A 27,978-nucleotide genomic window follows, 5' to 3' on the forward strand; every position below is an offset into this window, starting at 1 on the left:
TCTTTTGGCACGCTGTCCTCCGGCGTTAACAACAAGCGAAAGAGGAGTGAGTGGCACAGCATGTGTGCGGATGCCAACGCTCTTGAGTCAGAACAGCGCACACAAAAAAAGAAGTGGTCAGACACTAAGGTGGATGTGAAGCAGAGGACAGCTGCCACCGCCAAAGTTTGGCCAAAACAGCCGGAACAACCGGCACGGAGGGCCTCACCCTGTTCGAGGAGAGAATCGCTGCAATCGTGGGTGACACTGCTCTCTCAGGGGTGATGGGAGGACGTTGCTGACTCTGATTACCCCCAAGGTAAATACCATTTATTTTTATAACTCACAACAAATGTGTTCATACAGCAACCTACACTCAGCCCTATGAGAGGAAGGTTCAGGGGTAAATGTATGTATGGTATTTGTAAAAAACATTTGAATTCAAATAGAAGCACATCAGCATATGTGATGTGCAGATTTATGATAACAGTTTCCCAGCATCACCTCTAAGTGTCGCCAAAGCACCAAAAGCTGTAGAAACGTGCGTACGCCAGCCATGCAGTTGGCGTGAGGCACCGCACATTTCCACGGTCATTGATACATCTGACCTTTGCCATGAAAAAGAACGTACGCCACGTTTTTGTGCGTACGCACCTTTTGTACACGAGGCCCCAGGTGTCTTGAACATTCTTCAATGAAAATACACAAAGGATAAGTAATTATAATTAATAACTCGAGCTTCGAGCAGCTATAATCAGGCCCTTGAGGAACAATGATTCGTTGTTTTCTTGTTTCCTTCATTCCTTGTTTCCTTGTTTCTTTCCTTCCTTGTTTCCTTGATTCCTTCCTCGTTTCCTTGTTTCCTCGTTTCCTTGTTTCTGTGTTTCATTTCCTTGCTTCCTCCTTTCCTTGCTTCCTCGTTTCCTTGTTGCCTTGTTTCCTCGTTTCCCAATTTCCTTGTTTCCTCATTTCTTTGTTTCCTTGTTTCGTAGGCGTAGGTGCTACGTAGCGCAAATAGGTCTTTGATGAACTGTCACCATGTTCTGTTTTCGGCGACCTCAGAAAAGCTACGGTTGAAGAGCTGCCACCGGCATAAAGAACGTCGGACAAAAAAGCTTTTGATAACTTTTAATGTCCCAGCTGTTGAGATGGTACTGATCAAGTTTGAGGTCAATCGGAAGAAATCTCGCAGGTCACTGCTTGGGCCCTAATAATAAAAATAATTTCTACAGATACAATAGGGACCTAATTATTTCTATACTAAACATTATAAAGTCAAGTTTAATCATATGTTCCCTTTAAAGTAAGCCCACAGGGGTTCATTCTTATGATCTTTTAAGGTGGCGCACCAATCCTACTTCCACCCTCCCTGCTCCAGTTTGAGTGAAAAACAGCAAAACAGTGACAGGAAGGAGTATATCAAGATGGAGTTCCTTTTTTAAGCCTCTCTTATTGTTTAACCTCCGAGCAGCAGAGAGGAGGACACACGCTCCTTCCTCGCCTGACGCAAACAGGAGACACGGAGAGAGACCGCCCACCGACTAATTGTCTGAAAGCCACCCTGATTGTTTGACACGTGTGACACACTTTAGGTCAGTGATTCCCAACATTTATTTAGCCAAGGCAGATATTTTACCTCCCCAAAATCTCACGGCACAACACCAAATGTCACAAGTCAATTATATACTTTCTGCCATAACAAAAGCTATAGCAAAAATAGCAAAAAATGTACTGCCTTTACAGAAATGGTAACCCTCTCTTTTGTTTGTCACTATCAGAGAGTTATTCATAAAACAACACAGAGGAAACCTTACTGTAGAACTCTTCCGAAATGGAACAATTTGAAGTTTAACTCAAATTATCTGGAAAAATATAAACATAAACTAAATAAATGAATGTGGTTTGACCACTCAGTACAATAATTAAGGATATATCAATTACAAACAGTACTACCGTACAATAATTTTGATTAAGCAAATGCTAACATAAATAGCATGTAGCTGAAAGCATAGTTACTAATTACCAGCATAAACATGATCATACAAGATATACATTTTACTGTGCTGAATACATAACCAACAATGTTGACTCTTAATTTCTTAAACAATAGTAAAACGACCAAAAAGCTCAAGATGTATTCTTTAAGGTTGCGTGCCGACTCGACAGACACGCAACTTACAGTAGAATATAAAAAGTCTACACACCCCTGTTCAAATGCCAGGTTTTTGTGATATTAAAAAAAATTCAAGAACCTTTTCTACCTTAATGTTATTTATAACCATTCATCAAATAATGATAAATTTGACCAATGTTTAAAATACACTAAAGGAAAACCACAATTTCTGTAAAAAGAAGCATCCAGAAGAATAAATCATTGTCATATAAATCACCATACTATAAATGCTCCAAATTGTATTGAAACTCACGAAACTTCAACTCACGCTCCTGAAAAACGACAAAATTTGTGTTAGAGCATTTTAGTTCTCAGTGGCTCAAGTGGCTAAAATGGCTTTTAGAGGTTTTCACACGACATAGAGGGCGTAGCACCATTTATTGCTATGGCATGCACTTTTTTTGTTTTGTTTCAGTACACAGTGGTTAACTCCTATGTATACTAGTTTGCCAGTTGAGAATGATCAGAGAAAGTTTATGTTTTTCCTCCAAAGGTTTGTCTGTTAATGTAGCCTTGTTGATGATTCCATAAACTGAAGGCAAAACGTTAACTGCTTCATCATGATATTGGGAAGGTTAGTCTAGTATTCACACAGTGTGCAGGCCAAATGAGGTGGTGGAGCTGGTAATACAGTATCTACAAAAAAAAGATGACAACGTCACTGGTGGGTTTGCACTTGTTCAAGCTGCCGCAGGAAGTACTTCCTCTGTTTCCTGTTCCTCTTTGGAGTGAAGACTGTTCCCAGAGAGGCTATATTCTCACTGTTCTGTTTAAAGGATCACAGCCAACTGGACTGTGTGCAAGGCTTCGCGTTGCCATGTCTTCGCAGCTTGTTAGAATATAATAGGATCATACACAAACAAGCAAGCACGAAAGCATGAAAACGTAACCTCCTCTTTGGGTTTGTGCTTAAAGGAGTTGAATTGAAATGGCAATTTCTCTCAGAAATACCAAGGGGAAATACCAAAGAAAAAGTAGTAAAGTAAAGTAATGTCAAGTAACTTCCAACTGCAAATGATAACCACTGGTACGAATGAAGGCGTTCAAGTTCTCATATCGTGAGAGAGGGTGGACTCACACCAGCGTCAAAAAAAAGTGAACTGGTGAAAAACAGTTTAACGCAGTAGCTCCACAACTGAGTACTGTACGATATAGTTCTCAGTCTTTGCACATTTTCAGCAATTCTTGTCAAACATCCATCCATCCCATTTTCCGTACCGCTTATCCTCACTAGGGTCGCGGCCCTGCTGGAGCCTATCCCAGCTGGCTCTGGGCGAGAGGCGGGGTACATCCTGAACTGCCCGCCAGCCAATCGCAGATTTTCAAACATGTATTTGGAAACAAATCTTTGAATTCGCTTTAATTCAATTCAGCTGTCATTACATACTGATAGAATTACTGGCTTGGTATAAAAACACAATGATTGCACCAACCAGTGGGGGTCAAAAGTGGAGCCACGTTATGACTGTCAATAACCCCCCCATGACATTGCTGTTTAAGGCCACGGTGAAGGATTATTGCATTTGCAGGGTTTTAACCGACTTGTGCTGATTCATATGTGACTACTGTGTAATTTGTTAGGGAGCCATTGGGAATGGTTTCATTTGTTTCAACCACAATACATACTGTAAGTTAAAAAAAAAAAAAAAAAAAAACAATGTGCCTGACTTCACTGCCGGTGAGCCACAACTGCCTTTCGGGCTGTTTACATGTGAATGTCATGTCTATAAGGATGTGAGGTTTGCTTGGACAGGAAACAGGGAGAGCAGCTTCCTGTTATGAAGATGATTGTTTGGTAATCTGACTATCAGGTGTGTGTTTGTATAGATTTCTATGGGAAAATGGAAATGGATTAGGGAAGCACATTATCCAAAAATGTAGACTCTGATAGCATAGCATATGCATATGTATGTTGATTTGATGTCTTCCTGTATTTGGAGGCAGATTATTTGAAGGTGCTTATTTGAAGCACTACACCTATTAATTAAATATGCCACAATTACTCATTTTAACTTTTTGTTGTTGTTTTCCAAATATCGATGACAATGTGGTATGAACATTCTCAACATTTGTGTGTATGCCACAAAAATAAACAATACATTTACTATATTACACAAACGTTTATGAGAATAAGGTGGTAATATTCCAAAACAGTTTCAACAAATAAGAACTGTGGATGATATTGCACGATGAATACATGACAGTGGCTGCTGGATATTGCATTTAAAGTCATGCAGGAATTCGAATAACTATAACAGACGATAACATTTTAAAAAATATTTCTATGCTTTATTTAAAAAAAATACATTTTACCTCTCAATATTACAAATTCATTCTCTTAACACTGCACCATTATCATTATTTATCTGTGAGTGTCTGTTATGTGTAGAATTATTTGTGTTTTGAATGTACTGTAGTAAGTGATATGTGGTAAATAGGGCAACGGTCCACATTTGGCTACTGCCATGTGATTTCTCCCAGCCAGTCAGGGAAAAAAAGCTAATAATTATGATTACAAGATTAGAAAGTACAGAATATATACTTGCATATCAATGTATGTTAGTAAATAATTGAAAGGTACCAACGTAAAATAAGTCATGCGTTTTATATATATATATATATATATATATATATATATAATAATAATAATAATAATAAATCAATGGTTATAATTGAATCTTAATTAATTATATTACTATTCAAATAATTATGTTGTGTCGTTGTCAAATGTGTGTGATTTGTTAATTGCTGTGAGTTTAATATTGTAGTTGAGCTCAACATTAGCACACACAAACAGGCAGTCGCGCGCGCGGGACGCGCGCGCACACCCGGAGTTAGTGTGTGACCATGAGGAGAGCAGCGGCGTCTCTTCAATGATGAGGACACAGCGAACATAAGATGAGGTTTTTTTGGTGTTTTTTTTTTTGCCCACCTTAAAAACGATATTGGAACATTTTATTTCTTCTTGTGGTCATATTTCACATTGGGTTAGTGTAAAGTTGCTTCTTTGGACAACATGTGGGAGACGTTCGCTTCGTCAAAATGAGCACAGGTAAGCTAAAGCTTTAATTGACGTTCTTGTAATTATAAATTCCTCAACTGCTGTATGAAGTTCTTAAGTTTATGTATTTCAGGTGTTTTTTTTGTTTTGTCAACCTCGAAGAAAATGCGAGTTTAGCAACATTGAATAACTCATTGGTTTTAGTCGATTGCTATCTTTGCTTATTTCACAACAATATGAATGAGTTCTTTGTATAGACGCTTGAATTGTCTTTTTCAATGGAAATTACGAGTAAAGCCATGCTTAGCGTCCTCCCCAGAGAGTGGTGAAGTTTCCTAAATGAAACACATTTATCACATTTCCAGTGCCTCCTTTGTCACTGTCTAATACATACGATACAGTACAGTGGTTGCATTCTCAATGCATGAGCAGTTGCTTTAAGAAGCTTTGAATCACAGGAAGCCACTCAGGGAAATCCCTTTCTATTATTGTTCCTCAAAGGGTGCAGGAGCATTTTCAAAATATACCTAAAGGACCAAATCTATTCTTTCAAACTTGACAGTGACATGAAACTTGTAATTAATATGCACAAACGCATTACACTTTGACGTTTCAGGGACACCCCTCGAGTGAGCCGTACTCTATTTTAAGGCACATCATCTTACCGTTTCCTTTTCCTGTTGTTCCTTCAGACTGCGCCCACAAGGCCTGTGTCGCTCCAAAGCCAACACCTGTTTGTCAAGCCCGTGTGACGCTAATGTCCGCAGCCAGGGGTCCCAAACCTTCTGTTGCCCCCAAACCTATCCTGAAGCTCCATTCAAGGGAACCTCTCCTATCAGGATTCCCAGAGGGATACAGTAATGGGGGTCTCAATGGAGTGACAGGTCTAAACAAGGAGGTTTCTGACCAAGATGGAGTGTTGTCACCAAAACCAACCACAAGAGAGAACCAACGTGACCAGGAAGAAGAGATGGTTCCGAAGATGGACGAGGACTGGAGACTAACCGACACCGCCCTCACAGAGGAAGTGGACTCCTTGGACACGCTGTGGACCAGCAGCGACCGACTCACCATGGATTCTGAGGAGGCGGTGGAGATGATCGACACCACTGATGTGACGGAGGACATGGACGAGGACGCGGGCGAGGCACTGGCCGATACGGACGGCCTCTCAATGGGAGATATTTCCGTTAACAGCGTGGATGAGGAAAAAGGGGCCGGGATAAAGAAGATCTCGCTGAGGCGAGAAGAGTTGGGCGACACAGCCGAGTCGCTCACTGATGATCTCCTTAGTGAACCCAGCCAACAAGCACCCACTTCTGATGACGTAACCCCCTGTAAAACCCTTAAGGGTCACCACAAAAATGCTGCAAACCTGCAGCTCAGTTCAATTGAGGAAGACCATGACATTTGTTTTAGTGACCAGAAGCAGATCAGTCATGAAGCTAAGAGGCACATTGCTTTGGAGGACTGTCAAAGCCACGAGCCCTATTATGTGTCTCCGGAGAACATTATCAAGCGCGAGATGATCCCAAATCATAATAAAGCTTGTGGTGTACAAGGCAGTCCACTCTCACCCCAGAGGCAATGTGGTGTCTTAGCAGGGAAATACCACATGAGTCAAGGCCAAAAAGGCCCTGTAGGATACCAGAGGAGTAGGTCTGTTACAAGTGAAGAGCACAAACTGGATGCCTTGTTGAATCGTATGCATTGTCAACCCAATTTCCGTCTGCTCTGCAACTCTGATACCTCACTGTCCGCCTCTTTTGCGGGAAACCAACTGATTGTACCAGGAAAGTCTGAATTCTTCAGGCACGGTGTGGGCGATGACGCCACTGACACAGACATAAGTGATGATCTCCTTTATGAGGATCCAGGAGATGATAGCTCCGAGGGTGAAAATGTGTTCCCTTTGAGGAGGACCACATCGGAAATGCGCTCTCGCTCCATGTCACATCACATGAACAGCGAGGCAGGAGGGCACCTCGTCCATGGACCCAGGTTCAGTCAGAAAGGACCCGTGTTGAGTAGCAGCCCCATGTTGAAGGTCTACACAAAACCTCATTATTTGCCCCTGTACCCTACCTCCTCTACATCCACACCTGTGTGTGCCCACAGAGACACTGAAGGCTCTCCTTGTGGAAGGTTCTCTAGATTCTCAGCTCTGTCATCCAGTGGCCTGTCTACACCTACATCTGTGGTGGACATCCCGCCGCCTTTTGAGCTGGCATACATCACCAAGAGACCCATTGCCAAGAGTTCGCCCTCGCTCCTCATTGACGTAGACTCCCCAGAGAAGAACAGAGAGAAGAAATCCTCTATCAAGCGCTTCCTGATGCTGAAGTTTAGGCGTAAAGTGGAGAGCAAGCCCTCCAACTTGTCCTCGTCTGAGTCCTCAACAGAGTCCAGCCACCTGACAACTAGCAGACTGCTAGAACTGGATAGACATAGCGTTGCTAGTTCTCCGCGGCTCCTCCATCACTCTGCTTGCCAACCTCAAGCGTCACCTGAGACGGCACCCTCCTTCTTGTTCTATCCGAACGCCACAAGAACAGGAAATTCCGTGGCCTTCCTCAATCGCAGCGTGGTGCGGGTGGAGTCTTTCGAGGAGCGCTCCCGTGTGCCTTTCTCGCCCCTGCCCCTAACCAAGCCTCGCTCCATCTCCTTCCCCAATGCAGATACCTCCGACTATGAAAATGTTCCTGCTGTTAACTCGGACTATGAGAATATTCAGGTCCCGCAGTGGAGGCCGGTGCGACCGCGGCCTTTGGGTGACTTCTTTGAGCGTCCCACGCGGGTGCTGTCGTCTGCCAATGAGACGGATGGTTATGTGGACATGAGTAGCCTCCCTGGCTTTGATGTCAAGACCAAGTCCTCTGTACAGGAAGCAGAGAGGTGAGTTGTTGAGTCTTTGTGGAATTATAGAGGTTAGTTAGAGAGGGAGGTTGAACATGATCCTTTTGTAAAGCTCTGATTTGTTCAAATTTCAATACAATTTTCCCATAAGAGCGAATGGAAATTTCAGAAAAGTGGACTAGTGGTTAGAACATGTGTTGCACAGCTATGAGGTGCTGCGTATAAGCTCTCCGGCCTTCCTGTGTGTAGTTTGCATGTTCTCCATGTGCTTGTGTGGGTTTTCCTGTGGGTCTTCCTCCCACATCCCATACACATGCATGTTAGGTTAACTCAGTGCTTCTCAATTGTTTTCTGTTACGAACCCCCCAGGAAGAAGACGAAAATGTGCGCCCCTTTGTTCTAGTACGGCAAATCATGTTCTTCAGGGTCTCACACGCCCCCCTCCCACTCCCCCGGCAACGCAACTGTTACTGTAGACCGTGTCCGTGTAGAAATAAAATGGCGTGATGGTGATAAGTTTGGGATTATTTTACACTTAAGGAAGATAAAGTGCAACGTGTGCCAACAGCACATCAACGATCACCAACACAAGGTAACGTATCAATGTTAGCTAATTTAGTGTAGCCTACCATCGCTATTTAGAAGGTATTGTAGTTACCCCGCAAGTGGTCAAGAAAAGACACAGCCGCTCCTGCACTTTGAATCGTATTGAACAAACGTTAAGAAAAAAACAGGTAAATAAGCACATTCATACACAATCTGCAAATGGCCACAACCCATGCCGAGTCACTCAAAACACATACTGACTCCAATAGCTAACGGGTTAGCCAATCAACAGCCAGCCAACTCTACACTCTCATTCACTGATGACCATGTCACCAACCAGGCCAGTCCCCGCCTTTTTAGGTCATACAAGCTCAGTCATAGAATACTACAGCAGAACGTGAAGATGGCAACTCCAAGTGGACAAAATGCTCCTTTTTTTGCAATATGTTTTGCAAGAATTCCTTGAAAAGCCAAAGAATAAGCAAAAAAATACTGAGGTCTCGTGTTCTATTTTATATACTACTTACTAAGCCTGAGTTGTCATACAAAAGATACAAAAGTTATGGCCTGTATTTAATAGAATAGCAAGAGCCTATCACATTTCTATGCATACAGTATATGAGATTAAAAGTGCAGAACTAGAATTGTTCTTTTGTCAGTGAAAAATGGTTAGAAAATTCCTGAATTAATCATAGGGAATACAGAATATTCATTTTATTGAACATTCATGATTTTTATGACATGAACATTCATGTCATTTGAAAAAAATACTGTATAATTTCGGTCATATTTACAAAATTCCACAGCTAAACATCCCATGAAACGTATCCCTAAATTTAGAGTTCAAAACTTTTTAATTTAGAGTTCAAAAAATGTTTTGGGATGTAGCCTCATGAAGCTATTGCTGGAAAAAACAGTAACATCACAACAACCAATTATTAATGTTTTTTTTTAATGAATTCTTGTACGATCACATTGCATGAATATTGGGTTATCGTTTGCATGCATATTGTGATACCACAATGCACATATTCTCTCCTCACCTGTTTGGAGAGGAAACCCTTGGTTATTGTGGAGATGTTTTGATTCATAAAGCGTGTGTTCGACAAATAGCTTAAAGCGCATTTATTGGTATGATCAGCAATGCTGTGCAGACATTAAACCAACCTCCCCTGCATTCCTGTTAGCAATGCCCATTCAGTCATACAGTCCACTTGGGATGATTAATAGTCAAAGCATTTTGGAGCCATTTCTCTTTGTGGTACACTCTGGAACACGAGATTGTATTTCGGCATCTTCCCTGCATTCTGCTGCTTTCTTCTCTCGCTAGCGTGATTTGTCTGCACTAGAAAAAGCTCTTAAATTAGTAGTGCAGCTACATCGATTGAATGTTGAATACAAGACGTATTTTACTTCGGTCATGGTCAATACATCTAGTAAATGAAAAATGATTAAAAGCTATCTTTTGTTCTTTTTACATCCATGATTCATCCATCTACTTTTTATGGCGCCTGTCCTCATTGTCCTCAACGATTGACACTCACATTCACACCTGTGAACAATTGAGAGCAGGGATGGGAAACACACCCACACTCGGACTGGGCCCGCCATTAATTTTTTTCAAATTACAAAAATGTTTCATCTACCATACCTGAACAGTGTTAAGTTATAATAACACCATTCACCACTAGATGGTAGGCATTCCTAAGTAGCGCTTTCACCGTGTCTTCATCAGGGAAGAAGAATAAGAAACACTTCATATTCTGCAAACTTAAAGGCAAACCTATGTACCTGGATGAATGGACAAAAGTGAGTGTTGATGGGCATTGGAATCTTGAAAATTATGTTAATTCAATAAAATACAGTGGTGCCTTGACTTGCAAGTTAAATTTGTTCCGTGACCATACTCGTTCTGTGAGAAATGAATAGAAATGCCATTAATCCATTACACACTCACATTTTGGCTCCTGGTGTGCATGACTTGGCCACCGGGGGCCAATATAATACAGACAAAGAAAAACACAAAGAAGATGGTCACAACTTACTCAGTAAGCTGCAGTAATATTAGTTCTTTTTTTGCAGAGGATAAAGAATATATGCCCATGAGTATAATTATATTGTCTGTCCTCATGTGTTGCTGCACCGTTTGTGTTCAAATATCTGTTGCTCAAAGAGTTATAACACCACATCTATCGATGCTATTCATTCGACCTTACTATGACATTTTGCATCGTATGTTAGCATTAAGCTACGGTCTTTCCCTAAGGCAAAGTTATGTGGAGTGACATTGGAGTGACAATAAATAGCTTTGAAGCCTCTTTTTTGAACAATTATTCACTATCTGCCAAACTGCTGCTTGTTGTGGTGTGAGTTGAGTTTGCTGCCAACATATCATCACAACATAACACACTAGCGCTCATATCTCAAAGTTTTGCAATAAATCGGCAGAGCACTGGCTCGTATATCGAAAAACTTGTACTGTATGTCAGGTTTCTCGTAAATGAAGGAGCCACTTTACTTTTTGCATAGTGTAGTACATGAGGTCTCTTAAAAAGTTCTGTGCTAGTCTAGTTTACTTTAGCTGTGCAATAGCCTGAAAGCATACTATTAGCAGCTGCTTTAGAAGGAGAATGAATAGTTTGTCTCTCCTTAAGGGTTTTATGGCAGTATGTTTTGCTCTGTGTCCACATTTAGGAAGTGCCAGAGTCATAAATAAATATAGAAAGTGTCCACATGTCGTTTGAGCATTGCGCAACTTTGGGTACCTCTTCCAAAGATTGATCTGGCAGTCAGTAATGAGCCATGACGCTGTAATGATGCTCACATATGTTGTTCATATGTGGCTCATTTGCATCTCAGTGGGGTTGAAATCCACTAATGGTTGCCGTGATCACAATTGCATCACCGCTGTAATGTAAAGAGGCAGTTTATTTGCATATGGCGTATACTCCTTGTCGAGTTGCAGCCAATGAGCACATACGGCCAAGGCTCCCCGTAGAGGAGGGCCAATAGACTCTACTTCTTGAGTGCAGTTGTCACTCCAGGCCTTGCTGAAGCCACTTTATTGGTCGCAGTAAAGTTGCAGCGTTTCAACTATTCACACTCGCTTCGAACACTCAAAATGTTTATTGTGGTGATATTTCAACATGAGGGATCACGAAGGACTTGGATGGCTAATAAAAATGATCTGATTTGTTAATCATTTGCACGTTAATCACGTAAACCCACTGGACACTTCACACCTGCACACCTGGACAAAATAATGAGATCAGTATAAGAGTTATTGCAAAATTATAGCAAAGTTCTGGCATTACAGTAATGTATATACAAGATTGTTGTGTAGTTTGCTGAGGCGTAGAACTTCACAACTGTTTCTAATCATGTGGTGATCTCGTTTAGCTTACAGAGGAAAAAATAAATATGAGGCATTGCAGTTATACATAGTAAAAACCAATAAGAATAAAGACTTTTAAACTGTACAAATGGACCAGTTTTCATTGGCTTCAGTAGGTATACCTAATGTTATGGTTTCATCTCAAGCCTAATTTTGGTTATGTTTATGAATCATTAAAACGAAACAATCCGAGGGAGGGTCAATGCTTTTATACTGGAATTATCCTTTTAATCCACCTAAACTAAATCTGAAGTCATAATATTATGAGGAAAAAACTCAATATTATACAATAATAAAGTCATTATTTTGGTATCGACTAAATTTATAATATTACAAGAAAAACTAAAAATTATACAATAGTAGTCCTTTTTTTAAAAATAAAGTCATAGTATTAAAATCATACCCGCATCTTGAATCTTGTCAAGGCGGACTCAAACTATATTTTTGTATCTTTTCTTGAGACTTTATTCTTGTAACTTGACATATTTTTGCATTACAGATCCTAAATCAGCAGAGAGAATATGAAGCTTGGCGTGTTGCTTAATTTTTAGCGTGAATAAAGAATATAAAGACCTACATTTTTTGCCTTTAAGCATTATTGAAATGTCCCAAAGGATAAATCAGTATTTTTTTCAAAATAATTTTAGATTAGATTAGATTGCTTCAACTTTATTGTCATTACATATGACGTGTCACAAGTACAGGGCAGCAAAATGCATATTGCATCTAATCAGAATGGGATAAGCAAGGGTGATTGGCGAATCATAACTTAAAACAATTTCATCATATTAATATTTTCACTTTGTAAAATTAATGCCATCCATCCCAGGCTGCAAACTCAATCCACCTATGACGACAAACAAAGTACTGTATGCATCACTCTGTCTCTGCAGCGCCTATACAGAAGCCTACAAAGTGTGTGCAATACCTGCTGGTCCACAAAGTAAACCGATTAGTGCTGTCAATGGACACACAGCAGCTAATGAAGATGGCGGACGCACCTCCGAGGAGGAAGACGCAGGTGGCGAAACCAACTATGACAGACAGGTACATTTGGGCAAAGAACAACAACAGTCTTTTATTTACACTTAAGTTAAACGAATCCATAAAAAGAATGTGTTCTATTTAAATTGAGGTTATTTATTATGAATTGTAATATCAATAAGATGTATGCCAGATGGCAGCATAGCAGTACAGGTCAACACAATTGCTGTCATGTCCTGGTCTTGTCACGTTTGGTTGATGAGTTGTTGCTAGGCAAGCCCAACAAACATTTCTTCAGCAACTTGGGACGGATTGCTCCCCTGAACCATACAGCAGAGAACAGAAGTGGAGAAGACAATCCAAATCAGTCACACACTTGAAATTATTCCAAAACACAGCACCATCAGCTAGATATGCTTTGCTACAAATGCAAGAATCCACGGCTGTTTTTCTTTGGTTGCAACGTCCTTTTTTATGGAGAATCCAAGTTTGATGCTTAAATTAAAAAACAAACCATTAAAGGGCCTAGACCAGGGGTGGGCAAACATTTTGGCCAGGGGCCACATTGACGTTTAAAATTTGACAGGCGAGGCAAGCCAGGACCCGATGCTTACAAAAAAAAAGGCTTCCAGATTTTTGGAAATTTGTCTGCGCTTAATAAAACTCACTGAGTTTGAGAGTTGAACTTCTCTTTTAAGACAGTATCACTTGGCAATCAATCAGGTCCATTTGCAGCTCTCGTGGCGCTGTTTCAGGGTCTTGTGTGACTGAATCTTGGATAGCAGTTTGTCAGATAAAGGTCTTTTGCTGAGCCTGCAAGCTTGATTTTAACCGCTGACCTGGAGCCATCAGTTCCTGTGTTGATTGGCTGTTAGCATAATCAGCATGGTTGGTAGAAAAGTGACGGCTGATGTTATATTCCTCTAAAACCGCAATGGTTTCTTAACAAATTAGACATACAGACTTTGACCGGACTTCAGTGAAAAATAATTTAGTAGTCCATTCTATATTAAACACTTGGTACTCACTGTCGACTTTCCTTTTCTTTGGCCCACTCATGGTTGAAGAAGGGTTCAGAGCAGTAGCAGACTAAAAACAGAACAGCCAAAGTCAAGTCAATGTATCACTGTACCTACTGCGCTACCTGGGGGAACCAGTGGGCATTACAGGACAACCTGGTGGAACCACTCGGCATTGCAGCACAACCGGGTGGCCCCACTGGGCATTACAGGATAAGGTCAAATGAATGTAGTCATGAATTTGATATGATTTGGGCAATTCTGTACCAATCTTTGGCAGGCCGCATTGAAATGATCAATGGGCAGGATGTGGCCCGGGGGCCGTAATTTGCCTATCCTTGGCCTAGACAAAAAAAGCTTTGCAATTTAGTGTTGCCAAACAGTCTAGTATACCTGCTGCCGATCAGAGCTCATTTGGGCGAAATCCCTCGGCAGAGTTCACTCAAGCACCAACTATGGAATTTTCCTAAACTGGTGGATTCAAAACAAAATGACTGACTTTCTGTTCAATTTCGGGCAAATGTCGGCCCTTGTTTTTATGTGTCATGTTACAATAGACACGTCCACGCAATTTCGTGCTGCTCGGTAGAACTGGTGTTGGGGGCAAGATTTTTCTAATGTTATAATGGGTACTACTGACCGAGTTTGGGACAGGACCTGTAAAATGCCTTAAATAATTTCAACAGGATTGCAATCCGAAGGCCGTTATTATTTACCTTTTTATGTCCGCTTGTGGACCATATTATGTTAGGATGGGAGCCAAAGTATACATTTCCTACTTCTATGCTGGGCTGGTAACAATTAAATGTTACAATCCATATGCATACCTTTACAGATCGATGGTCGATCCCGAGCTTTTTACATCGCAATGGATCTACTGGATACTGAGAGACTGTAAGTTACCTCATCATCATTCAAACTCAATTGTGTTCCTGCTCAAATCTTTCTTTTTTTCTGTTCATAGACATGTAAAAGCACTCAAGTCTCTCCAGGAAGTAAGTGATTGATCAATTCATTTGGGTTTTTTTTCCTGGCGTTACTCACCTCAAAAATGTCCCTCTGCTTAGAAAGCAAAAGTTCCGATTTAGGAACATCAAATGGAAATATACTTTTTCCTTTTATTTTGAATTTATTGTCATTTAGGAACACTAGAAGAGACTCATTGCCGATGTTAGCTGCATTTTTTTTTTAATGAGGGCTTAACGAGTTAGGTTCACTTCCTTTTAATTCTGCTAGTTAGCTTAATGACCCAGACAACCTATATTGCTGCAGACAAAGGAAGTGAAAATACACAAAAGAAAAGTGTGCCTTCATTCGACATTTCTTAAAAAATTTTTTAAATAAATAAACCACCCCCCTGTGCCACAGGACTTTCGGGAAGCAGTGGGGTCCGCAGTTGGGGATGATGGAGAGCCTGTTTTGGATGAAAAAAGACTTTGTGAGGTTCTCAATGAGCTGCCTGATGTTTACCTCCTACACCGCACAATCCTCACCGAGCTGGAGAATCGAACACGGCAGTGGTGAGACGTGCGACTGTTCAAATTACATTCACACACTTTATGCAGTATGTCACGTCTTGATTGAATTTCCACATCTTTCATTGCACATACTAATGGTGCTCAGAGAGCTTGAGATGTATGTTCCCCTCATCCTCTGTTTGTCACTGCAGGGATGAGTGCCAGAGGATCGCAGACATCTTCCTCTCCAGGAAGGCAGAGTTCTTGCTCTTTACCACCTACATTGGACACTACGACCGAAGTATGAACCTACTGGAGGAGAGCTGTCGAACCTCAGCTGCCTTTGCGGCCATCGTCCACCAGTTTGAGGTCAGTGCATGCCCGACACATAATTGAGGAGTACTTCAGTTAAGCATGCTTCCAACTTTGTGGGAACAGTGTGGGGAATGGCCTTTTCCCCTTTCTTCCAGGATGACTGTGTCCAAGTCATGCTTGGATGAGATTGTGTGGAAGATCTCAAACCCATCAGACACCTTTGGGGTGAACTAGAACATAGATTGTGAACATTCTGGATGAATGGACATTGGTTCAATGTGATGGCCAGGTGTCCCAATACTTTTTCATATAAAATGAATGTCGACAAAGCAGTACGGTGGATGACTGGTTAGCACATCTGTCTCACATTTCTGAGGAACAGGGTGCAAATCCAGGCCTCGCCTGTGTGGAGTTTCAATATTCTCCTCGTGTCTGCGTTAGGGTTAGAGTTAAGGTTCTCACCGGGCACTCTGGTTTCCTCCCAAAAACATGCGTGGCAGGTTGATTGAAGACTAAATTGCCCATAGGTGTGAATGTGAGTGTGAATGGTTGTTTGTTTAGATGTGCCCTGCGATTGGCTGGGGACCAGTTCAGAGTGTAGCCCGCCTCTCGCCCAAAGATAGCTGGGATAGGCTCCAGCAGGCCCTAGTGTGCTGTAAGAGGTCATCAGAGGTGCCGCGGGGAAATGATCACATTTGACTTTATTTGTCAGAAAATGATTATTTATTCATAAAGAATATCTCTTTATTTATTTCAGTGATGTGAACTGACAGGTAGAACAATTAAATGTTCTTCCATTAGATGGCAGAAAGTATAATATCCTGTGTATTCATATTGCCATTCATAGATGAATGTCGTTGCTGCCTTCCTGTAATTAAATCAGCTCTGTGTTCACTAAAACAGGCCAAGATTTCACACTGAATAAGTACATTTGTGAGTAAAATATTAATAACATATTTCAGTATACAGTAAATACTTTTTTTGGGACATATAAAAGTTGGGAAACACTAGTCAAGATCAGAGGTGGGTTGCAGACATTTGTGCTCAAGGGCCACATTTGATTTTGACTGTTTGTGGCCCCCAGGCCATCCTTTGCCCACCACTTGTGTACTGCCTACATAACAATACAAAGTTCATCCTTCCTCGGTACGCAAAAAAAATAAAATTGAATTTCCCCCAGAACCTCAGAGGGTAGCACTCAACTGTGCTTTTTTCGCTTAGTTCAGTAACAGCTTGCTTTTAATGCAGTTGACATTTCAACATACACGTGCTTACTGACTTTCCTGTGTTGTAAAGGTCTTTCAACCCTGAAGAATGGTGTGTCACTCCTTGCTGCCTTTCTTCTGCACCAGCCCTCTGCCCTTATTCAGTGGCAAACAATGCAGTCCCCAAGACATACAATATAAACTGTAGTTTTGTCTTTTTTATTTTGTGAAAAATGTGTAAGTAAGTGAATGCAAATATAAATGAAATATGAACTTGGAAAGCATTAAAGTCTGGATGATGGGTAGTTGTACTATTGTAAAAGGCTGGAGTCAAGTCAGTAACAGTATTTGTCCCCAAATGATTCTAAGGTCTGCTGTAGAGTAGAAGTATACTGGGTGGTGTTCCTAATATGTTGGTCACCTTACTGAGCTCTATAAGAGGGGGCAGACCATTAGAAACAACTCTCAATGCACTGCAGTGTAGTTCTACACGACTGCAAACATGATAATCCTGCATTTCCTCAAATAGTGGCCTGAGCGCTAACAGAAACCATGCTCCTAGGGTGCGTCATTAACTTTGAACGGACGCCTGCTTTTCCCTTCACAAGTAGATGCCTTTACGTGTATTATTTTTGTACAGGTTACATGTTAGGTTAATTGAAGACTCTTAAGTTGCACATAGGTTTACTGTAAGTCTGAATGGTTGTTTTCTATATGATCCGGCAGTTGACTGGTGACCAGTGCAAGGGATAGGCTAATGAGGACAAGCACTAAAGAAAATGGATGGATGGAAGTACTGTAGTTGTATATCATCGGTCCTAGTTCTTGTTTAATTCTGCCATTTGTCTGAGCTGAAATAGTGTGTCGTTGTAAAATCTGTCTGAAATGTTTCTGTTTGTTTGAAGAATATTTCTTTTGCACATTCAGCACACAGGCTGAAACTGTTTTTACTGTCCACAGTTAATGTAGAATTCTGGTGTAACTGCAGCACTACAGAGAGGATGTTTTGTGTTCACAGCAGCAGAGTCCATCTGGCCAAACTGTTTCTCTCAAGCAACAACTCCTGCAGGTGATTGTGCGTGTTGCTCAGTACCGCATGATCCTTACAGGTACTGCACTTATTAAGAAAAAAAAGTTTTCTTTTTCATTCTATGAGTAAACTTATTCTTCACTCTTGCTTTCAGATTACTTGAACAACCTCTCCCCTGATTCGCAAGAATATGAGGACACCCAAGGTACAATAAACATGCTGAACAAAGACAGTATGGACACAAGCTGTTGCTCACAAGGGAGTCTTACTGGCCTGTGTATGATTGTTGTTGCCCGTGACTTTATGGAGAATTTATTTCATTTGGCATAGAGAGGTGGCCTTGAGAGAGCCAATTTAGATGACTTTACTAGAAAGAAGGTGAGCCACCAGTGGTCATTTTTGCTATGACTGGAAATCATCGCAGTGGCAGCAAACAAGTAAACAAGGTGCTTCATGCATAAAAGAATCTGTGATGAAGAGCCATGCAATTGCTTTGTTACTGTGGTCGTAGTTTCCCAGTGGTTTAGAATTGCACTGCATCATAATGAGTGCTTTTTCTAATATTTTGGTTATTTTTGTCATTTTGGTGGTGCAATTCTTCACCACAGTAGTAGTTCTTCACCACAATAATAAACCAAGTGCAGGGCTCTGACACTGTCAGGTCTGCCAAATAGCAGGTGAACACTCTTACTGACTTCCCTTCATACAACATAGAGGATTTAACAGTCCCGTACTGTAAGAGCTGGCGGAGACCAACACAGAGCAAAGAGGAGAGAATATATAGAATACTGTATATAAGAATGAAGCATGTGCTTTCTAACCTAAATGGCCCATTAGACAATCAAAGTTAACCTTTAGCTTTACTCCCCAGTGGCTTACACGTTTAATGCAGGCATGACATGTAATGTTCCTATTCTTTTTTCCCTCCTTTTGCTATTCTTCATTCAGCTGCTGTTGTGATTGTGGCAGACATTGCAGACCAGGCAAATGACAGTTTAAGACACGGGGTGAGTATCATGTCATATTTTTTTTAAAGATGATTTGACTGAATGCTGGTTACACATGTTCTGACTCTGACAAATCTGGATTATTCTAAGGCCTTTGTCATTCATGTACAACCCCAATTCCAATGAAGTTGGGACGTTGTATTAAACATAAATAAAAACAGAATACAATGATTTGCAAATCATGTTCAACCTATATTTAATTGAATACACTACAAAGACAATATATTTAATGTTCAAACTGATAAACTTTATTGTTTTTAAGCAAATAATCATTCACTTAGAATTTTAGTAAAAGAGAGGTGTTGCTTTGAAGTGGCTGATTAATATATTCAATACTTTGCATTTATTGTGGCTGGCTCATTTGCATGCTGGCAAATGATCAAATGGGAGAGTTTCACCAAGACAAGACAACATGGCTGTTTCTATGCAGAAATACTAAAAAGAAAAAAAAAATGGAGAACAAGAAAGTGATTTATTTCCTAAATGAAGAATGTGAGTGTCTTCATGGCTCAACACACTGACTGGGTAGGACGCTGAGCACAATGTTACCTCCAACAATACTCTACTGCTGGGAACTGACACATGCACAGCTCCTTTCTCTGCTTGACTCTCCCATGAGCTGGTCTTTTGTTCTGAGTCAAGGAGCAAGCCAAACAAAGACTCACATTTGGAAAATCACAGCTACAAAAAACAACTTGCTCTTGTTTTGAGTTCTTGGATGTGACCTCACCTCCAAAAGGGAGCAGGCCAAAGGAAGTTTTAAGAAAGCAATATAAACCTAAAAGTACAAATAAAATGATTTGCTACAACAGAACTCAGCTAGACCCCATGGACGCCTTTCTCTGAAGTCATCAGTTCTGAGAGAAGTTGTTTTGGACTCCACTGATGGTCTGTCAATGTATTAGAGCCTGATTTGTGTTGCAGATGCATCTCATTTATTAATATTACTACTTATTACTATACCTTACCCCATACTTATACCCTGCCTTATTACTTATTACAATACCTTATTACCTTTAGTTGATGCTGCACCACAATTAAATGTGCCGCCGTCCAGTAAATTTTGAGAAACATAATTACTGGTAAGAAGTTTTTGATGACACAGTAAATGGCAAATTAACTTCCTCGGTGAAGGTAATGGTAAAAGCTCCACATTCGTATTTGTCTTATTTTCTATTTGTGTGTGTTAGGAGAACTTACTGCGTCTGGTCAACATCGAGTACAGTGTTCACGGCCAGCGGGACCTGCTGCAGCCTGGTCGGGTATGAATCTCATAACATTGTATTGTTTCAGTCCACACTTGGTGGGCCGCTCCCCTTTTGGCCTTTGCACAATGACTCAGCTGGGAATCCCCTTTTGGCCTGAGTTGAAACAATATTAATAACAGTAATCACTAAGTGACTAATAATTGTGTGTGTCATTTTTGGTGTGTTTCTTCGTACCAGGTGTTTGTGAAGGAGGGCACCCTGATGAAGGTCAGCAAGAGGAGTCGACAACCTCGTCACCTGTTTTTGGTGAATGTTACTACTTTAAACAGACATGCTTAGTTTCCCATGCCAAGCAAATACTAACATTTACATTCCATTGTTCTGTGGTACCTTGACTTTTGACCGACCCAACTTGGGAGTTTTTCAAGATACGAGCCGTTGCTCGTAAGATTTATTTGTGTTCACCTGTGAGCAAAAATTGAGGCTCAACTCACATCACAACAAGCAGCTGTTTGTGAGATAGTGACATTTTGTCAAAAAAGAGGCCCAGTGCTTGCTGCAAGCTGTTTGTTCCAATCCCCAATTGAGGGTTTACTGTCAAACTAAACAAAGCAAAGAGAAATACACAATGTGTATTTAACCAGGCGGCACGGTGGCCGACTGGTTAGTACATCCGCCTCACAGTTCTGAGGATCGGGGTTCAAATCCTGGCCACGCCTGTGTGGAGTTTGCATGTTCTCCCCGTGCCTGCATGGGTTTTCTCCGGGTACTCCGGTTTCCTCCCACATCCCAAAAACATGCGGGGTATTGAAGACTCTAAATTGTCCGTAGGTGTGAATGTGAGTGTGAATGGTTGTTTGTTTGTATGTGCCCTGGGATTGGCTGGCAACCAGTTCAGAGTGTACCCCGCCTCCTGCCCGATGATAGCTGGAATAGGCTCCAGCACGCCCGCGACCCTCGTGAGGAGAAGCGGCTCAGAAAATGGATGGATGGATGGATTTTGTCTTCGGAAAGTCCGCTAGCTAATACGAACACACAATGCAAAACACCATAGATGGGCTAACGGATATCATCGATAGTGGGAGTGTTATATCTCTTTCAGCAACGTATACTTGAACAAGTATACACAAATTGTACAGCAACACATGTAGGCAGACAATGTAACTATTCATATGCATATATTCTTTATTATATCCGAAAAACATCTGAAAGACTAGAAGGAGCTGCACAATGACTTAATCATGATAAACAAACTTTTAATTCTGTGCATTGTGTTAAATTATGTTATTACTGTATGCTATTATTAAGTACAATAATGTAAACTGCTATATTTCTTATTCGTAAACCCATTACAATATTTTGGTTGGCATTTTATTGTGGGCTTTAAAGGATTAATGGGATTTCCATTCATTTCAATGAGGAAAGATGATTCGAAATACAAGTGCTTTGCATTACGAGCGTGGTCACAGAGCGAATTGAACTCGTAAGTCAAGGCACCACTGTTTGCTTTATGAAGAAACCGTGGTCATGTACATACAAAGACTTAAGTAGCCAGACCTTTTTCCCTCTGGCCTACTTCTTTGTGCAGACTGCTCTATTAAGAGCAGAGTTTCCTGACAGGATGTTTCTGGATGCTGACTTCCTGACACACTTTATTTATTTATTTATTTACTGACAGCACAGGGAAGAGCAAAACTAGATACTTAGTCACTGAGACCAAAATTACAGCTACCTATAGAGCTCTAATGGTGTCTGCTGATATATTCATTAGTGTACGAGTCACTCTTTCAGTGAAAGCAAAACAAAGAACTATGGTCGAATTTCCATATGTTCTTATTTCGGAGAAATGATACCAACATTAAAATTCAGTACTTTTCCTTCTTCCAAGTTGTTTTTAATATGTTGTCAGGACTCAAAAACACTTAAAGAATGCTCAGAAAGGTTTGTTGTGTCTGTCTTCTACCGTGCTAGTATTTCTACCTTGACGGTGATCAAGTTTTATCAGCTCTTATTATTAACAGCATAATAAAACATGCCTGCTGGAGCTCGAATTTCATAACACTAAAACTCACACCGACTTGATATAATACAAAGGTTAACAGCGAAGTGTATACATTTTTATACATATCAAAAGATCACAATGATGTGTGGCAGATGATTAAAGTGTGTGCTAAATTTCTACGTGCTAGATTAGGAAAAAGAGCCTTGAGTGTACACACCAGCCAAGACATAAGGTACAAAGTCACAAGCTACTGAGATCCAATACAAGAGTTTACACTCCCACCTAATGGAGGATAGCTTCCCTTGCAGTTTCTGAAATATACAGTGGTTTTACATTTGCATTCCTTGGGCTATAAATAAATAGTGATATTCACTGTTCTGCATGAAACAGAGTGTTTCTACTGCCAATCTATTGATTTGTTATTTTTTCTCTTTGTGTTTTTAGATGAATGATATGTTACTTTACACTTACCCACAACAGGATGGCAAATACAGACTGAAGAACACTCTGTCACTCACTGGGTTGAAGGTAAAAAAAAATATGCTGTATGTTTTTTACATCTGTCCATCCATCCATTTTCTGAGCCGCTTATCCTCAGAAGGGTCGCGGGAGTGCTGGAGCCTATCCCAGCTATCTTCGGGCAGGAGGCGGGGTACACCCTGATCTCGTTGCCAGCCAATCGCAGGGCACATACAAACAAACAACGATCCACACTCACATTCACACTGGGCAATTTAGAGTCTTCAATTAACCTACCATGCATGTTTGTGGGTTGTGGGAAGAAACCGGAGTGCCCGGAGAAAACCCACGCAGGCACGAGGAGAACATCTAAACTCTACACAGGCGGGACCGAGGATTGAACACAGGTCCTGCCTCACAGTTCTGAGGACCGGGGTTTAAATCCGGCCCCGTCTGTGTGGAGTTTGCATGTTGTCCCCTTGCCTGCGTGGGTTTTCTCCGGGCACTCCGGTTTCCTCCCACATCCCAAAAACATGCATCAATTGGAGACTCTAAATTGCCCGTAGGTGTGCATGTGAGTGCGAATGGTGAGTGCGAATGTGAGTGCGAATGGTTGTTTGTTTATGTGTGCCCTGCGATTGGCTGGCAACGAGTTCAGGCTGTACCCCGCCTCCTGCCGGAAGATAGCTGCGATAGGCTCCAGCGCTCCCGCGACCCTTGTGAGGATAAGCGGCTCAGAAAATGGATGGATGGATGGATATCAGTAATCCTCATGAAAAGTTCAAATATTTCCAGAAAACTAATCCCAAGGTTCTCTCTAGTTTTTTAATGCAAATGTTACTTTATTTTACAATGAGTATTTCTCACTCACATTGTGTGCTTATCTGATGTTTTTATCCCCATTCATTGATGTCATGGGTCGATTGCCCAGGTTAGTAAACCCATTATAGAAAATGTCCAACATGCACTGCGGATGGAGGGAACTGACATCTCCATCACTTTGTCTGCAAGGTAGGTGATGAATGATCATTGGATGATCATCAGTGAAAATAAATGAAACTTTGTGTTATTTTAAATACTTTATGTAGTGAGAGTTTTGTGTACTATTTGACAGCTCCTTCATTGAAAGGGAGGACTGGTTTTACACTTTGAGTCGCGCTGTGAGTGAACACAACCGAGGGTCTGTGCTATTCAACGACTGCTCAGGGGAGGTAAACAAGAATTACTCCTTCACTATGTCACAATACTATACTACGCCATATACTGGGATGAACGTACAAATCTGTGTGTCCAGGCCAGAGATCGTCTGCGTGTCACCTTAGGAGAAAAGCCCCCCACGCTTGTTCCAGTGTCCCAAGTGATGATGTGTATGAACTGCACGTCAGACTTCAGCCTGACTCTCCGTAGACATCACTGCCACAGCTGTGGGAGGGTGAGTGGCAATGCACATAATAAGCCTAGTAATAATAGTGCATATTATATGTCCATGTTTGTTTATATATATATATATATATATATATATATATATATATATATAATATACTCCCTATGGTGGGTATCCTCCTCCTGGTGGCACAGATTGTTTGCAGGAGCTGCTCCAAGAACAGATATCCACTCAAGTACATGAAGGAGCGCTTGACCAAAGTGTGTGACCACTGCTACAACGAGCTCAAGAAGAGAGGTGTGAAATTACTCGCTATTACAATTAGGAGCACTACCACGCCTTTTTCTCACTGGTGACTTGAGGCGAAAACTGCTATTATTCTTGTGAACACTAGAAGGAGCTGTAAAGATACATAACGTTGCTAGGGTGTTTTTCACCTCATTAATTAATGAGATCCAATAAAAGAGTTGTATGAAAAATGGTGCCCTTACAAATAATAATGACTTGTTGTGCTTAACGTATTAATTAATGTTCATTATTGTGGTTGTAATTTGCAATGGAGTGCACATTGTGCTGAGAGCTGTTAGGGAGTTACTTTATTTATCCTAAACAGAAGTCTGGCACCCATTAAAAATGGTTACAATATACTATTAAAATCACAGTAAAAACAAGGTATTATGCATAGGTGCAAGAATTATTTGATAATACAAGTGATAAGGTTTTTAAAAATGTAAATTCTAAAATAATGTCCAAAGTAAAGGACAAGATGTGCCAAAAAAATTGCTGATTATATGAGGAGCAGTGCAGGTCTAAAAGAGTATTTAATAAGCATATTGTGAAATCAAAATTTACAGTGTCACACAAAAACTGGACATTATTATCTTCTCATATAGCCATCTTCTACTGTAAATAATATCATTTCTATATTCTAATAATATTATTTCCCTACTCATGAAGCTAAATACTGTATGGAAAATACTGTACAATATTCGAAACCCCTATTAGTCACTGATGGTCTAGTGGTACATTTGCCTGACTTTGATGCAGGCAGGGCGGCACGGTGGCCGACTGGTTAGAGCGTCAGCCTCACAGTTCTGAGGACCCGGATTCAATCCCCGGCCCCGACTGTGTGGAGTTTGCATGTTCTCCCCGTGCCTGCTTGGGTTTTCTCCGGGCACTCCGGTTTCCTCCCACATCCCAAAAACATGCATTAATTGGAGACTCTAAATTGCCCGTAGGCGTGACTGTGAGTGCGAATGGTTGTCTGTTTGTATGTGCCCTGCGATTGGCTGGCAACCAGTTCAGGGTGTACCCCGCCTCCTGCCCGATGACAGCTGGGATAGGCTCCAGCACGCCCGCGACCCTAGTGAGGATAAGGGGCTCAGAAAATGGATGGATGGATGATGCAGGCAGCGTAGGTTCAGTTCCCACTTAATGTTGGTGTGAATGTGAATGCTTGTCTGTGTCTATGTATGCCCGGCAACTGACTGGCGACCAGTTCAGAGTGTAGTCCGCCTTTCGCCCGAAGTCAGGATAGGCTCCAGCACCCCGCGACCATGAACAGGATAAGCAGTGTTGCGAATGGATGGATGGAAACCCCTCTTAGATGCAGTGCTACTACAACTTTCACATTAGTTAAGGCATTATGTATTAATTATGTCCACATTTTTCATTATTATATTTGTAAATTGTGTGCCGGTGTCCCTAATATTATGGCTGGTGAATGCATATGGAAATTTGTGCATCCAATCTTAAATACACGCACACAAAAAAAAAAACATTTACATGTAATATTACCAGAAGCTTGTAAGTACTGTGATTAACATTTGCAAATACATATGATTTTAAGTTCAATTTTAAGTTAGTTAAGTAAATTATTGGTGATATGGTGTACATACCGTTGTGCTTATGTTTACATACCTGGCTGAACTTGTAAGATGTGCACCATTCTTTAAAGAAAACATGAACGCTCAGACAAAACACTTTTTTTTTTTTTTTTTTTAATGGGATTCAAATTAAACTGTAAGGCATTTCAGAATAGCACGGTCATTAAACAAAACATACCAAAAAAGAAGAAAAGGAGATTGTCCCCGTTTACTCATCAGTTATATTTTCCCCATATTTCACAATTTCTGCCAGGGTACGTAAACTTATGAGCACAACTGTACTCTTATTCATTCTAAAGAAGTGAATTATCCATTTCACTTTGACACGCAGTTGTTTAAAAAGTGTCTTCTACACTGCAGGAGAAGACACGTGCACCGTCCCAGCAAAGAGCAGCCCTCGTGTGAGCCGCTCCACTCGTCCGCTCTCCTCTGTGTTCCAAAGCATCCACCCTCCAAACATTTGGAGGCATCGCAAAGGCATGCTCACCTTCGACCAGGTACACATTGCCCACCTAGATTTGGATTGTTGTCTGTGCACAAGAGACACAGACACAGTGATAATAAACAGAATGACAGCTACGCTGAAACTCCTTCCGCAGATGACTGTGTCCGATGAGGGCTCCATCAGTGGCAGTCTCCATCGCAGCAAGAAGAGCAAGAGGAACTGGAAGAGACTGTGGTTCCTCCTAAAAGACAAGGTGCTTTACACCTACAGGGGCCAAGAGGTGAGGGGACACATGCACTCCCCTTCAACCTGAATAGAACATTTTAAAACGCATTCAATGGAATATGAACTGTTATGTACATTGTGATGTTGCATTTGCAGGAGAAGGTGGCCTCAGAGAGTTTGCCTTTGTTGGGCTTCACGGTGAAGCTACCAGACAACCACCAAGGAGATGATGACGCCTCCAATGTGTTCCAACTTTATCACAAAAACACTTTGTACTACACGTTTAAAGCAGAGGACAACTACACAGCCCAGAGGTGAGAAACATTCGCACTTCTTCACTTCAAATGATGACAATGGCCATCAGCCTTCTGGCAAGGAGTTGGTACTCACTTTACTGAAATTCCACCATACACCACTCGCATCATAGGTTTTTGCTAGCAAGTCAAAGCAAAAAAAACAGCCGAATGATGGCTTGCATCTCGAAAAACCTGTAAGTCACATCACTTGTATCTTAAGGCACTGCTGTATGCTAATTTGTAATTCTCAATTCATGTCTTTATTTGGCATTTCAGCTTCAGTATTAGCACACATTTGTCAGGGAGTAGCATTTTCTAATTTTATAAGAAGTCTTTCCTCATGTAAAACCTGCTCCTCGCACAGGTGGGTCAACGCCATGGAAGAAGCCACAGTTTTATAGGAGCAGATCATGCCACCCTTCCATAAAACAACAACAAACTGTGGGGCCAAAAAGGGGAAAGAAAACTTGATTATGGCTGCAAACTGGAACGTCCGTGGCCAATACTGCAGGAAAGTATTGAAAAAGACACCATGTTCTTTGCGATCTGGGAGACACTTTTGCTTTCTGTTGCAACCTTGCAGCAGGTGTGATGCTGTGCACCACATGAAGCTCTGACCCAAATACCTGCCAGCCGATCGGCACACTAACTGACTCCAGGGCATGGCATGGTGGGTTATTGTCACTGTTTAACTGGGTGAGAAAAAATACTGACGAATGCAGAGCCCTCCTAATAAGGCTTTTTTTAGAAAATGTAGTCTTCCCCTTGATGTTTATATTCTTTATGACTGTATTAACATAACAACTTGTTTCATTTATATACAATTTAGCATCTGAAGTATTGTCTTGTACTGTAATATTTGTTTCACTTTTTTGCACTGTTGGAAAAATGACTCCATCAGAAAAGCTGTACTTTCATAAAAGAAGTCAAACTCCTTATCCATTTTGATGTGGAACATATCATTGCTTGAGCCAAGGCACATACAGTATTTTACAGTAGAAAAATCTCTCGGCACACCACCTAACGAAAATGTCAGAAAAACTACATATACTAAAATAATGATGATCTCTTCTCACAAAATGACATGGTGTCAAATGTGAACCTGTT

General features: G+C 41.1%; 1 protein-coding gene across 5 annotated transcripts; it reads left to right on the plus strand.

The window, feature by feature from the left end:
- Positions 1-234: 234 nt before the first annotated feature.
- Positions 235-27,940, plus strand: LOC133408614 (FYVE, RhoGEF and PH domain-containing protein 5-like). Of its 5 annotated transcripts, none has more exons than XM_061687694.1 (21): positions 235-298; positions 5,846-8,048; positions 12,843-12,996; positions 14,788-14,846; positions 14,917-14,947; positions 15,321-15,472; positions 15,622-15,778; positions 17,948-18,038; positions 18,114-18,164; positions 18,908-18,966; positions 20,157-20,228; positions 20,412-20,480; positions 22,621-22,704; positions 23,567-23,646; positions 23,750-23,846; positions 23,930-24,067; positions 24,214-24,316; positions 26,266-26,402; positions 26,505-26,630; positions 26,732-26,889; positions 27,236-27,940. In XM_061687694.1, exons 2-21 carry the CDS (start codon positions 5,911-5,913, stop codon positions 27,270-27,272), a joined length of 3,993 nt encoding a protein of 1,330 aa, XP_061543678.1. In that variant the 5' UTR covers positions 235-298; positions 5,846-5,910; the 3' UTR covers positions 27,273-27,940. The 5 variants fall into 5 exon arrangements, with proteins under 5 accessions (XP_061543678.1, XP_061543675.1, XP_061543677.1 ...); XM_061687691.1 differs by lacking the exon at positions 235-298 and adding an exon at positions 5,102-5,204; XM_061687693.1 differs by lacking the exon at positions 235-298 and adding an exon at positions 5,102-5,204 and having other exon boundaries at positions 26,505-26,603.
- Positions 27,941-27,978: the final 38 nt, after the last annotated feature.

Source organism: Phycodurus eques, chromosome 10 (genome assembly GCF_024500275.1).
Source record: "Phycodurus eques isolate BA_2022a chromosome 10, UOR_Pequ_1.1, whole genome shotgun sequence".
Classification (NCBI taxonomy): Eukaryota; Metazoa; Chordata; class Actinopteri; order Syngnathiformes; family Syngnathidae; genus Phycodurus; species Phycodurus eques.

Coding starts and splice junctions, on each gene's coding strand:
- LOC133408614 (XM_061687691.1), top strand. Junction 8,049..12,842: donor TCTGTACAGGAAGCAGAGAG/GTGAGTTGTTGA, acceptor CTGTCTCTGCAG/CGCCTATACAGAAGCCTACA. Junction 26,403..26,504: donor GCATGCTCACCTTCGACCAG/GTACACATTGCC, acceptor CTCCTTCCGCAG/ATGACTGTGTCCGATGAGGG.